This window comes from Passer domesticus, chromosome 13, assembly GCF_036417665.1.
Source record: "Passer domesticus isolate bPasDom1 chromosome 13, bPasDom1.hap1, whole genome shotgun sequence".
In the NCBI taxonomy this organism is placed as follows: Eukaryota; Metazoa; Chordata; class Aves; order Passeriformes; family Passeridae; genus Passer; species Passer domesticus.
Window position 1 is genome coordinate 15,766,156 of NC_087486.1, and position 14,479 is coordinate 15,780,634.

At 52.2% G+C, this 14,479-nt stretch overlaps 1 protein-coding gene across 8 annotated transcripts in view; it reads left to right on the forward strand.

Moving 5' to 3' along the window:
- LOC135279919 (protocadherin alpha-C2-like) overlaps nt 1-14,479 on the forward strand; it is a 179,108-nt gene that overhangs the window by 90,741 nt on the left and 73,888 nt on the right. Inside the window, exon 1 of one of the 8 annotated variants that reach the window (XM_064387500.1) lies at nt 10,855-13,421. The exons of the other annotated variants lie outside the window; for them this stretch is intronic. Coding sequence (XP_064243570.1) covers nt 11,007-13,421 — 2,415 coding nt within the window. The 5' untranslated portion in view covers nt 10,855-11,006. Of the gene's footprint in view, nt 1-10,854; nt 13,422-14,479 lie in introns of those variants that run through there. 8 annotated transcript variants of the gene reach the window in all.

The window sequence follows — 14,479 nt, forward strand, 5'->3', positions numbered from 1 at the left end:
AAGCCTTTTTTCTCATCTTCAGTTGTGTCATGGTTGAATGATTCTGTTGTGTCCTGCAGCAGCTCATCTCCATCAGTAATGGGCACATGGCTTTGCCGTAGTGTGAGTTTCTACCTGCCTAAAAATTATAACCAAGACCTTGATCTTCATTGTGCAGCTACACTTGGGGGATAAAACTTAGAGAAAGTTTTACATACATAAAGATGAGAGAATTCAGGTTCCTTGCGCTATTTCACTCTTTTGAGAGGATTTCTGCTCTGTCAGAATGTTTAGAGCATAGAGTTAGGGAGTCACTGAGGGATTTGAAAGCCTTTGGAATTGGTATTTGCTGATGCTTTACTCGGTTGGAAATACACTTCGGAAGGCAAAACAATTCTGCCATGGACAGACACATGTATTCTTTGCCATATGATAGGTGTACTGTATTATTTAATCTACAAAAAAAAAATCACGGAGACTCTGTGGAATTTCTCAGCTACATCTCTGTCACAAAGCCGTGAAAAGGTAAGCAATTTCTATTATTTTCTAGCATTTCTGGACTTGACCAAGTACCTTACATGTGAATCTATGTCTTCTGAAGACCTGAGTGCTTTCTACAGAGGGACGATCGAGGATACAGTTTCTTCGGTAGAGGAACCAGCTGAAGTATCTTCTGGAAGAAAACATAAATGATAAAATTGAGTTATGCCTCCTCAGGCATAAGAGAAGATGAAGTCTGGAGATCAGAAGTGGGGTAAGCTTTATGCAGTGAAGATAATCCTAGGTATGACTCCTGTGTTAATATGGGTGTCCCATCATAGGTACATTTTGGCAATAGTGCTTCTCAATTAAAGTGCCTTAAGGAAGGAGAAGAGAAACAGGAGGAGAGAAAGAGGAGACAAAAGCACTAACTATTACCGCTGCGGAGGAAGGCAGTGTTCGGAAGGGAAATGTCGGAGCGCGTTGGCTGAGCGGGCGGAGCCACGGCAGGTCCGTCTCCGCGCGGAGCCGCAGCGGGAGGAGGGCAGCAGGCGGCGGCTCACGGAAGGAGCCGCGGTCGGACACCAGATGCCGCTGTTGGCCGCGAAGGCGCCGTGAGCCACGGAAGGGCGGCAGCTCCTCCCCGAGCCTCAGTCACGGTGCTGTCAGCCGGAGGAAGGATGCGGCGGACCGGCGCGGGCGGGGCGCCGAGAAAGCGGAGCGGCGTGCCGCTTGTCCCAGGGAGACCCTAAGGCGATCGAAGGCGGTGTGGCGGAGAGCCGGTCAGAGCCAGGGAAGGGACTGGAGGCGACAGCGGCGGCGATGCGGTGGGGGCCCGTGTTGCGGATGCTGGTGCTGCAGGCGCTGGCCTGGGCGCTGGCGGGCGGGCAGGTGCGCTACTCAGTGGCGGAGGAAGCCAAGGCCGGCACGGTGGTGGGCCGTCTGGCGCAGGACCTGGGCCTGGAGGCGGGCGAGGCGGAGGCGCGGCGGCTGCGGCTGGTGGCTCCGGGCCGGCGGGCGAGCGTGGAGGTGAGCGGGGCGAGCGGCGCGCTGCTGGTGAGCTCGCGGCTCGACCGGGAGGAGCTGTGCGGCAAGAGCGCGCCGTGCGCGCTGCGCCTGGAGGTGCTGCTGGAGCGGCCGCTGCGCATCTTCCATGTGCAGCTGGAGGTCACCGACATCAACGACAATGCCCCCGTCTTCCCCGCCGCCCGAAAGAACCTCAGCATCGCAGAGTTATCTACCATGCCCGGGACTCGTTTCCCACTGGAGGGCGCGTCAGATGCGGATATCGGAGTGAACGCACAGCTCTCCTACACACTCAGCCCCAGCGAGCATTTCTCTCTGGATTTGCAGCGGAGTGAGGAATACCGAGAATCCCTGTTTCTGGTACTCACGAAATCTCTTGACCGCGAGACGATTCCCGTGCACCGGTTGGTGCTGACGGCGAGTGACGGGGGCCGGCCGTCTCTGACGGGCACCATGGAGCTGGTGATCTCGGTGTTGGACGCGAACGACAATGCACCCCAGTTCAACCAGTCTGTGTATAAAGTGCAGGTCCCAGAGAACGCTGCTGTGGGGACGCTGGTTACAATGGTGAATGCCACGGATCCGGATTTGGGAAGTAATAGCGAAGTGAAATTTAGTGTGAGCAATACTTTTCCTGAAAAGGGGATGAACATTTTCCTGTTAAATGCGAAGACGGGTGAAATTCATTTGGCGGGCACCGTGGACTATGAAGAGGTCCGTTTATATGAGATACAAATCGAAGCGACGGATAAAGGGACGCCCCCGCTGTCGGGTCACTGCAAGGTGGTGCTGGAGGTGCTGGACGTGAACGACAACGCGCCGGAGGTGTGGGTGACGTCGCTGTCGGTGCCGGTGGCGGAGGACGCGTCGGTGGGGACGGTGGTGGCCCTGCTGAGCGTGTCGGACCGGGACTCGGGGGAGAACGGGCGCGTGCGGTGCTGGGTGTGGCCGGCGTCGCCGTTCGGTCTGGAGACGACGTTCGCGGGCTCGTACTCGCTGGTGCTGCGCGAGGCGCTGGACCGGGAGCGGGTGTCGGAGTACGAGGTGGAGGTGCGTGCGGAGGACGGCGGGGCGCCGGCGCTGCGCGCCCGCCGCGGGCTGCGGGTGCCGGTGTCGGACGTGAACGACAACGCGCCCGTGTTCGCGCAGGCCGTGTACACGGTGCTGGCGCGGGAGAACAACGCGGCGGGCGCGGAGCTGGCGCGGCTGTGGGCGCGGGACCCGGACGAGGCGGGCAACGGGCGCGTCAGCTACTCGCTGTGGGAGGGCGGCGTGGGCGGCGGCGGGGCCGCGGGATCGTCGTCGTCGTGGTCGGGCGGCGGGTGGCGTCCGGCGTCGAGCTACGTGTCTGTGGACGCGGAGAGCGGGCGCCTGTGGGCGCTGCAGCCCTTGGACTACGAGGAGCTGCAGGTGCTGCAGTTCGAGGTGCGCGCCGTGGACGCGGGGGAGCCGCCGCTGAGCGGCAACGCCACGGTGCAGCTCTTCGTGCTGGACGAGAACGACAACGCGCCGGCGCTGCTGCCAGCCGCGGGCTCGGCCCCGGAGGCGGGCGCCGTGGCGGCCGAGGCGGCGGCGGGCGTGGGGGCCGTGGGGGCGGGCTCGGCGTCGGGCACGCTGTGGGCGTGGGCGGCGTGGGGGGCGCCGGCGGGGCAGGTGGTGGCCAAGATCCGCGCCGTGGACGCCGACTCGGGCTACAACGCGTGGCTGCGCTACGAGCTGTGGGAGCCGCGGGGCAAGGGCCCGTTCCGCGTGGGGCTCTACAGCGGCGAGGTGAGCACGGCGCGGGCGCTGGACGAGGCGGACGGGCCCCGCCAGAGGCTGCTGATCGTCGTGCGCGACCACGGCGAGCCGGCGCGCTCGGCCACGGCCACGCTCAGCGTGTCGCTGCTCGAGGCGGCCGAGGCGGCGCTGGCCGCGGGATCCTCGTCGTCATCGTCGTCGCGCTCGGCCGTGGGCGTGGAGCTGGGGCCCGGGGCGGCGAGCGCGGCCACCAACGTGTGGCTGGTGGTGGCCATCTGCGCCGTGTCCAGCCTGTTCCTGCTGGCCGTGGTGCTGTACGGGGCGTCGCGCTGGGCGCCGCGGGCGGCCGTGCTCTCGGGGCCCGGGCCCACCACGCTCGTGTGCGCCAGCGAAGTGGGCAGCTGGTCGTACTCGCAGCGCCACAGCCGGAGCCTGTGCGTGGCCGACGGCGCCGCCAAGAGCGACCTCATGGTTTTCAGCCCCAACTTCCCTCCGCCGCCGCCCGGTTGTGATGCAGAAAACGGTTCTGCTGGGAAGGGGGCGTCTGTCTCCCCTCTTGCTTCAAGCGTGGTAAGAGTCTTCAAAAACTTATATTTTTGTTTCTCTCTTTTTGGTAGTACGATTTCCTTAATGCATGAATCCTCGTTGTTTTAAACCGCTTTCTGTAATAAGAGTGTAGATCGATGTCCTAGCTTTGCCGTATGTTATATTCAGATTTGATCTGCCTTCTTTTGAAATTTCATTTTCTGTATACGTGATTACTCTTCAAAATTTCCGTGTTTTTTTTCATTTCACTTTAAAAATCTTATCTTGCACTGGACAATATTTCATTATTGGGGTTTGTAATTTTTGTTTTTTATTGCCTACTTGGCATCAACTTGCAGTACTAGTTGTTAATGGGTTATTTTATTTTCGTGTTTTAACCGTCTTTCAACCTCTGATTTGTTCAGTATTGAGTAATTTGATATCTCCCTCAAGGTGAATGTAATTTTTTCTTTGAACCAGGTGCGTTTACACTTACGTGATGACTGTTGTCAGTCAAGCGCCAAGACGCGCTCTGAGTTTTTAGATTTAGAAGCTTTCTTATTGTCAGGATTCTCCACTGTGGAGAAACTGAAATACATGAGATGATAATTTTGGGGCGAAAAGGGCGGATGAAATGTTGGAAGTTGTGAGCGTTGTTCTGTCTCTGGAAATTCATCGAAAATATATGGGTGTGTGAGGGTGGAGTGAAGTAAAATCCAGGATGTTTTGTGGAAAAATTGAGGTCTTTTTGAGGCATGGGGTGGTAATTTACCATTTCCCTCCACCTGATGTCAGTCTTCGTAGTGATCGGGCTTCTCTTTTATCCCATGCATACAGGCTTACGCTTTAGAAAAAAACAGTCCAAATTTGGTGGGAGACGAGAGAGGTGGGAAATTGGTTAAGGGAAAATTATAATGGAAAATTTCTGTGTGTGGTGTTCAGTGATGGTAGGTTGAAAGCTTTTGGCTCTCTCAGCAGCAGAGCAGAAAATACCGAGAGAACAGTTTCAGTACTATTTTCCTCAATGATTTCCCGATGCAGAGAGCAATTCTTTAATTACCGTGTTGTTTTCAACATCATTATTTTTCAGCTGATCTTTTCCTTTCACTGATGGCACTGAATTGTCTCGGTTCTCATCTCGACCAGCTTCAAGGCACTCTTTGAGATAAGACTTTAGGGTCATGATTAGCCTTTCTTGTTCAGTGTCAGAAAATTAAAGCAATTTTTAAAAGAAAAAGGGAAGATCTCTTCTGTTTAATTTAATTTTGTCTATAGCTTCAAAGCGAACTGTGTAAAGCTGTCGGAGTAATAAAACCAAGCAGTACGTATATAATTTCATGTTATGCATTCAGTTCCTTTGGTTAACCCCCATATTTTTAAGACACAGTGATAGCTGTAAACGTGGTATTTTTAGTTTGACTAAGTACACTTGGTTGGGTTTTGAGCTAATGGATATCTTTAGAGGAAGGACACAGGCTGTAGAATTTAAATGACGGATCGTTGTTTCCAAAATTACGAGAATGGTGCTTATAGGTGTACAGAAAACAGCAACGAATTTTGAAAACTTCATGTCCTTTTTGAAAAGTATCGTAGGAGTGGGTTATTACTCGTTGATCCCTAGAAAAACATTTCAGTGTGTCGCACGATTTTATCTTTTCTTCTCTTAAATCAATTAGTACCAGCTTTAAGTTTGAGTTCTTTGTGTACTTGTTGAGGATTGTTTATTTAGTCTCCTTTGATGGTGAACGGGAGTCGGGTGCTGAAGGAGAGTGGGTCATCACCACTTAATGGGTGAACTACTTCACTTGTGAGGAGCAAGGTTTGCCCCAGCTCTGTAGAATTGTCACTTCTTTCCTTTAATCACATAGGTGTGACGGAACCACGATATTCTAAAGGAAAAACATGTATTTTAAACTTATAAACAGATTTAACTACCTCTGTAGAAGATGGAGAAACAGCATTTGCTCACAGGTGTTTGAAGAGACTCGTTTCTTTAGGATATGATTAAGGGCGATGTGGGGTCTCAGTGCCGATCGCTCGGGGCAGGGCAGGATTTGGCTTCTGTTCGGTTTCCCCTTCGTTTCTCTGACTGCAGTAATGAGTTGAATTTACCGGCGTTTGTTATAGACGTACACCGTCAAGAAACTATTTCAATATTTCTGTTAGAAACATAAAGCAATCTTAACTTTAGAAACAGCTCGTGGATGCTTTTTCTTCGTGGAATAGTTTGGGCAGGAGAAGGCTCTAGAATATCCGTCAGTGCCCTGAATAAACGATGCCAATTTCGCGCGAGCTGTCAGCCGCTGCCAGCCCAGGCTGTTGTTATCGCCGCCCGCTGTTCTGGAGAGTGACTCTGATTAAGGCGGTGCTGTCAGGCTCAAGCAAGCCTGGCACCGAGGGGGGGCTGGCAGCCGGGAGCGCTGCCGAGCGCTTCTGCGGGCGGCTGCGGCGGCGGGAGAGGCGGAGGGGAAGCGGCAGCAGCGCCTGCTCCGCCGTGGTGGCCGGAGGATGTTTTGCAGCTTCCAAACGAGATTTTACAGGCAGGGAAATGCTCGGCACGGCTGCCTCGGAGTTGTCAGAGACTCTGAGTGCTCGGCTCGGAGCCGCTCCTGCCGCCCGAGCGGGACTGAACCCCCGTGCCCGCTGTCGCTGGTGTCCTCCCCGCCAGCTTCTGTCAAGTCCGGTGGTCTCTGACTGGGGGTCAACACACCGATCTGTGTCCTCGTGTCAAAGAGACGAGATCTTTCCTGCGGTGTACTGAATAGCATGCAGTGGGTGCCTGTTTCTGTGCCTCGATGAGGGTAGTGAGGATTTTCGTGGGAATCTAGAAATTCTCTGCATATGAGATTGTTATTCCGGGCTGCTGATAGCTAAAAGTCATCTGTGCTCCGCGTTCCCAAGGAGCAGCTGCGAGCTTTTTGAAGGGTATCCTGACAGCACTCCTCGCTCTGCCAGCAGACACAGCCCGCCTTGGCAATGCAGAGGGGCTCAGAGCAGATCAGCCCGGCGATGCTGCCGAAGTTCTTTCCGTCCCATCCACTGGGAGAAGTGCAGGGCTGAGAGCGAGCCTGGTCTGGGGGGCTCCCGCAGGGCTCAGCGCGGCTGCCTGCCACACCTCCCGAGCGGGAGGAGCCCGGTGTTTGGGGTCTCCGGGGCACCCCCGTCCTTCCTCTCGAGTGAAAGGCGCAGCGGGGTCCTTGCACCTCCGTCCGCAGCTCCGCGCTGGCGATCTGGGCTCGGTCCGAGGTCCGGTCGTCCTTGGTTCGCAGGCAGACCCTAGGTACTGCCGGGTTCCCATTATTGTGGGAGCTTTTCATGTGCTCCTTTCGGGCGGCCGTGGGGGCTGGAGCTGCCCTCGGGGGGCAGCTGCCGCCGCGCAGAGCTCATCGCTTTCCGCGGGACGAGAAACAGCAGAGCTGCTGTTCCGTCTATTCTCCTTCACAGATTCCCCTGCTGTCTCCCGCTGAAGTTCAGTGCCCTAATTTAGCACCAATGGACGCCCCTCGGTTCTGGTGAGAGCCCCTGGGATTGTCCCAAGCCCCAGCACCGCGCAAACCTCCATCGAAGGCACCGCCTCTGATGCATTGTCCACGGAACGGCGCTTTAAAATCATCGCTGACGTAATGATGATGTTCCCTTCATCACCAGTGTCCCTTCGTGTGGTGCCCCACAGCCACCACACAAACCAGTTTTGCTCTTCGCCTTCCGTTTTGCCTTTGCTGGTGTAACAGTTTCTTCTGGCAGCCGCCGTTGCTCTGAGCACAACGTGCGTGGCTGGACTAGCGACGTCCAACCGCAGGAAAAGGGGAGGATTGCCTGAAAATGTAAGGCAGGGAGGGAGAATGAGTGCCCTCCGAGGCGGTGTAAGGGCAGAGGAGGGTGGAGGAAGAGCTCGCTGAACATGTCAGGAAGTGAGACATGATGAGGAGTCCTGTGGAAATGAATGGTACCACAGAAGGATCACAAAGATTAATTCCTCCATCATTTGGGTCAAATGGGCTCTAAGAATGGGTCCAGCGGAGAGAAGGGAGTAGGGAATGGTTTGGATATGGCAAACGGAAGGCAAATGTAAGATGAGGGGTTTTAAACAGAGGTTAGATTGTCTGCTGTGATAGCAAGGGAAGTGTCTGTGTTAAAGGTGTTCAATACAACTTAATTATTTAGTACTGCATTGTGATGTAATTAGGGTCAGTGAATTGAAATGGAGAGGAGATCTTTGAGATTGGAGACCCTGAAAAGAAGGATTAAGTGGCAAAAGTGAGTAGGGACCCTGTGTATAAAGGCACGCTTGAGACTGCCTTGAGCTGGATGCGGAAGGGAAAGCACAAACAGGCAGGGAGGAGCATGCCCGGGGCTCAGGCAAGCAGAGCAGTGGCTTCACACAACGGGCAAGGCTAGATTCTGCCCCCGTGGCACCACTCTGTTATTCCCTTCATGGCAGCAGTGTCTGTGTTGTAACTGGCCCTTGATATTAAATATTACTGAGCACTGGATCTTACCTGTGACCCAGAGCTGTTTACCTGAGTGGTGTGAGGATCAGACACTCGTGTGCTGGGTTGGGAAGGCAGCGTGGTAGGATCTGGGTGCTGACATGGTGCTGGCTACATGCACGTTCTGGTGATCAAAGCTGCCTGACACATCACTGTCCACAGTGGAAAATGACAAGAGAACAAGCTATGCCAAAACACAAAAGCAGGGTGGTGAGGTTTAAAAATAATGTTAAAAACAAGTGAAGACAAATTCACGTAGAGTCCTGTAAACAAGCACTGCAAAATTAGAGATATAGCAAGAAGAACTTATTTCATGGTAAATGAGTAGTAAATTAATGGAATAAAAACTAATATCATTGTAGGCTGCTGATACTTCTCAAAAGGTGGGTACATCTGAGAGGCAAATGTGCAATTACTTTGATTTTGGCCATTCACTAATCAGTTTCTGCTAGCACTGCTAGTATTTCAGGCACCACAATTAATAACTACAGCTTGTAATTCCAATATTATATTTGAGGAAAATCTGCCTTGAGGGGGTTTCTCTGCACAACAGGAGGATGTTGAGCCCAAAATTCTTGGGTTTCTTCATTGTAAACTGGAGTCACAGATGGGCAGGTAGAAGCTGTGTGTTTTACCTGTGTGTGCTCCTCGGGGATCAACATGTGGCTTTTCAGCTCTTCCTGGACAGATGGATTTATCCTTGCTGCAGGTTAATGTTAAGGACATACATCAGTCTTTCCTGTGACTTTAACAGATGTTATTGCATTGATTCAGGGTGTTTAGAACGACTGTGCATCACTACAGAGCAGAAAACCCACAGCTTCTCAGGTATTGTAGATAACATCGTTGCAGAAGAGGAATCCAGGGCAGGTTGGGAGTAGGGGGAGTCTGAATGACAATTCTGTAGTAATTGGATAGGAATTGGGTATTTCTGCACTTAACAATCAAGAAAAGAAAAGGAATAAGCAGGAAACCATGAGTACTTGCATTGTTACAGTGTGAAATGGGTTATTGACAGATTTATGTCCTCTGTGGATTGAGGTGGATGCACAGCAGCAGCTCTGTAGCTTTCTCTCTGATTTCTGCTGCCACCCCTGCTACCCCTCAGCCATAAGGGATTCTGTAGCATCAATGAGTAGAAGTAAAATGCAACATTCAGGTACTGCCAGGACCTCCTGGAGTTAAAAAAAAAAATCACATCTGTAGACAGTTGTGCTGGAGCAGACCAAGCTCTGTTCAAGTGTGCCGGGGTGAGAACCTCACTGTGAGGTTTTGCTGAGTTGTGAAGATGCAAACAGACTTATTGATTTTTTTTTTTTTAATTTAATGTACAACTTTTGGCTGTGCTCCAGATTTTCTCCCTTTTAAAAAGGCCCTATGTATTCTATATATAATTGAAATGTTCTGTTTCACTTGCCTGGAAATTCTCAGCTGCAGAAAGAGGCACAATGAATATGAGGAGGGTTAAGATCTGTCCTTGTTACACATTTAAAGCCTCTTGCTTTTGATCGATCAGGATCTCATCACAACAAGCTCTCACAGAAGGGAAGTGGAAACAGAGGAGATGGAGGTGCTGCCAGGGCCCATCTGTATAAACTGCTGCTAAGGATCATTCCAGGAAGGTTTTTCAGGAGGATATTTTGAAATGCTTTTCTGCCCTCTTGTACCTGCTTTGGGGTGTATTTGGTAACTGTTCCCTCTGTGTGGAAAGCTGGGGGAGAGAGCTTTGATGTATTTTTTTCACTCATGATTTGCAGTCTCTGTGTGGTATCAGCTCATCTCTCCCCACAATCTCTGGGCATGTCCTAAATGCAAGACCTCTCTAGTGCTGATATTTATTTCTATGCGAGTAATTGAACTTCTGCAGCCTCCCATTTCCCCCTGCCACCCAAGCCACCCCCATCGTGCTTTGGGAGGCTGGATGGGAGCTCATCTGTGGCTGGGGGGTGATCTGACTGTCAGAGCAGAGACCCTTCCCTCCAATAATTCGTGTTAATTTCTCTTGTTCAGAAGGTGAAGCAGGAAGGAAATCCCTATTTTCTTTCTTTTTTTTTTTTTTTTTTTTTTTTATTTCTGTAAAGTTAGAGTTCGCTGCCTCCTCTAATTGTGCTCTTAAACCCCCTCTGGGAAATGCTGTGCTCAGCCGGAGCGTGTCTGGGCTGTGCTGACCCATGTATAGCCGATGCCTGTCACTTCTCATCCACCTTTCCCTTCCACCGCGGTTCCCTGACAGCGCATCCTCTCGCTGCCTCTCCCGCCAGGAGCGGAGGGAGGAGGGGGCTCTGCTCTCTTTTTCAGGGAAACACATCCATGACGCGCACTCGGCTGCGCGCAGCCCCCCGCTCCGTCTCCGTCGGGGCGTTAAAGAAAGACGGGGAGAAGGGACGGGGAGGAGAAGCGGCCGGCGGGGCAGCGGCGGCGGGGGGAGCGCGGCCCCCTCCCGGTGGCGCGGGTGTCCCGCGGCCTCTGGGTGGCGCCGGCGCCGCCGCCGCCCGTCTAAGAACCGCGCGGGGCCGGCGCTCCGGTCACAGCGAGCGGCGGCGGCGGGCGCAGCGCTGCGGAGCTGCCGCCGAGCCCCGCACGGCAGCCGGCGGCACGGCCCGGGGCAGCGCAGCCGCCGCGGAGCCTCCCGCGCCTGCACCGGACTGGCCGCCGGGGCGCCCCGGTGCCCGATCGCTCCGCGGCGGGAAGTCGGGGTGTCCGCTGAAATTCTGGATTATGTTCCTGCTGAGCCGGTCTGCGGGGAGCTGAGCCAGGGGAGGAAGCATGCGGGGCTATTTAATGGTTTTCTGCCTTATTTGCTGCACCGCGGAGGGGCAAATAGTGTATTCCATCGCCGAGGAAACAGAGCGTGGAGCGTCTGTTGGGAACATAGCAAAGGATTTAGGAATAGATGCAGCTACACTTTCAGCTCGGAAATTTCGCATGATCACCGGTTCAAGTAAGCAATATTTTAATATAAATGCCAGCACAGGGGCTTTGTCTGTTAACGAGCCCATAGACAGAGAACAGCTTTGTGAGTTAAAGTCTGTCTGTCTTCTGAATTACGAGCTTGTGTTAGAAAACCCTCTAGAGCTTTACAGGATGGAATTCAAAGTGTTGGACATAAATGACAACTCCCCCAGCTTTCCCTTAAGTGAATATCATATAAACGTGCCGGAGTTCCTGTCACCTGGGGCACGGTTTACACTCCCCAACGCCCAGGATCTGGATGAAGGTGCTAACAGTGTCCAGAATTATACTCTGAGCCCTGATGAACATTTCTATTTGGAAATGCAAATACGCGGGGATGGGAGTAAATATCCTGAATTGGTGCTGAAGAAAGCCTTAGACAGGGAGCAGCAAGCCACTCACAGACTTGTGCTTACAGCCAAAGATGGTGGGAACCCTCCAAAGTCTGGTGATGTCCCGGTCATTGTGACTGTGCTGGATACCAATGACAATGCACCAGAATTTGAGCACTCGGTCTACAGGGCGAGTATCTTGGAGAACTCCCCCAGTGGCACTTTGGTAGTCCAAGTGCATGCCACGGACTTGGATGAAGGTCCAAATGGAGAGGTCAGGTATTCCTTTAGCAATACAACTTCTGCTGACTTACAGCGAATGTTCTCAATTCACCCACACACTGGGGAGGTGACAGTCAATGGTGTTTTAGCTGTTCAGAGACCCCTTCTCGAGATGCTGATTGAGGCAAGGGATAATGGGGCATTTGGCATGTCCAGCACAGCTAAGCTGCTGGTGGAAATCACAGATGTGAACAATCATGGCCCAGAGATTACAATTACATCCCTTTCCAGTCCCATTCCTGAGGATGCGGTTCCTGGCACAGTGATAGCTCTGCTGAGTATTTTGGATAAAGACCCCGGGGAGAATGGGAAAGTAGCCTGTCAGATCTCTGAAAACCTTCCCTTCCAGTTAAAGCCTTCCCTTCAAAACTACTACAGCCTTGTCACCAGTGAGCTTCTGGACCGAGAGCTGATCAGTGAGTACAACATCACCATTACTGCCACGGACTTGGGTTCTCCTCCTCTCACCACTCAGAAGACTGTTTGGGTGCAGATTTCTGACGTGAATGATAACCCCCCTGTCTTCAGTGCTGATGCATTCGATGTGTTTGTGGAGGAGAACAATCCACTTGGTGCTTTTCTCTACCAGGTTTCAGCATCTGACCCTGATATAGGGGAGAATGGACGGGTCTCTTACACACTCAGGAATTCCACAGTTGCAGGCAGTGCTCTGACCAGCTTTTTGTCTATGAACTTGGCCAATGGGAGCATCTATGCAAAACGTGCCTTTGATTTTGAGCAGCTTAGGAGCTTCCATTTCCAAGTGGAAGCCAAGGACAATGGGTCACCAGCCTTGAGTGCTGCCATAACAGTGAATGTTTACATCTCAGACCAGAATGACAATGCCCCAGAAATCCTGTACCCCACCAGCCAGAATGGCTCAGTAGCTGTGGAAGTTGTGCCCCGCCTGGCTGATGAGGACTACCTGGTGACCAAAGTGGTGGCAGATGACGAGGACAATGCAGAGAACGCCTGGCTTTCCTATCACCTCGCCCATTCCTCCGACTCCACCCTGTTCCAGCTGTCACCGCACACCGGCGAGCTGCGCACCACGCGCTCCATGCGCTCCACCGACTTCCTCAAGCACAAGGTGGTGGTGGTGGTGCGGGACCACGGGGATCCGCCGCTCTCCTCCACCGTGACCGTGGGCATCCTGCTGGCTGACACCCTGCCCCAGGCTCTGCCAGACTTCGATGACAGCGGGGAGCCACCGCCCCTGCTCAACGCCACGAACATCTACTTGATCGTTTCCCTTGCCTGTGTCTCGTTCATCTTTGCGGCGTTCATCTTCTTCCTTGCCATCATCCGGCTCTGCCGGTGCCGGACTTGCTGCTGCTGTGGCTGCTGCTGCCCAGCTGAGGACTATAAAAAGTATTGCTACAGTGTGCACATGCTTCCCAGCTCCCACTTCCCACCGGACATGCTGGAGGTCACTGGTGTGGGTAAACTCACTCACACCTACTTGTACAGGGCATCTGTAGGTCTTGGGCCTGGTAACAGCAGCATCCCAAATGGAGATGCTGGGAATGTTCCTAGTGGCTCAAGGTTACAAGTGCCAGGACCCTGCATCCAAGTGCAGCAGGTCCAGAGTGACCGGTTGAGCGCTGTCTTCGTGGTAAGTGCTTCTTCCTTTCACTTGTTTTCTTGGCCTTGTGCCTGCACTAGGCTGCTCAGTGCAGAACATACTGAGGGCATTTGCAGGAAAACAGCCATCAGTTCATGGCACCTGAAGGAAATTTCGGTTTATTTAATGTATTTCCTAATGTGAAGAATCTCTTCGGCTGAAATATTGTCATGAGATGACAAAAGAGATTTTGTCATGGACAAAAGAGATTTTTTTTTCCCCGCTGTAAACATAAAGGACCTTCAGACACAACTGAAGGTAAAGGTGTAAGTGAAAAAAAAATACCTTGCAAGCCAAGCCATTGTTTTCAGAGAGCTAAGTAGGGGCATGATACAAGTCCATGCAAGTTTCTGATCAATGGGTGGTTCTAAGATACACTGTGCAGAGTCCGTGATTTTATGGTTTTAAATTTTTTTAATCCCTGCCCTGACATTCCTGAGATTTATTTTTATTGAAGTGGAGTAGTTTGTTGAGCCAAGATGCTGGCTTGCAATTCCTAAGATGGATTAGCTGTAATTCCATATCCAGCACCTCTTTAGGAAATGTATGTGACTTGGAGTGCTTATCTCACTTTCCAAGAAATCCATAGGTTTTTTGAATCTAAAATAATTCTCTTCCAGGCCTCTGACAAAGCTGACTTCTTCTCAGTAGTGTGGTGAGTGACTTTGCAGGAGAAAATATCCTTGTGTGATCACAGTGTAGGGCTACAGAGTGGACTATGTCTGCAAGCCTAATCTGCTGGGTGTTGCTGCATTACTTGTCCAAGAATCAGTTGTCTTATATCTATTTTTAATAGGTCCTGTGAGTCGTCTTTATATTTTTATGAAGTTTTGCAATGTTTTGCCTGCAGACTGTCAGATTCCTTGGTGTGCATAACAGGAACTAACCACTGTTGGGTCTGTTCAGGACAGTACTCTGTGTCTGGTAGGAGCTGCTCCAGATGTTTCCAAGGGAAATGTAAGAGCTCAGGTTAGACAGACATGGTGTAATTTGCTTTCTGCTGTTCACAATCTGTAGCCATTATGTTTATTTTCACCTTTGAAATCTTT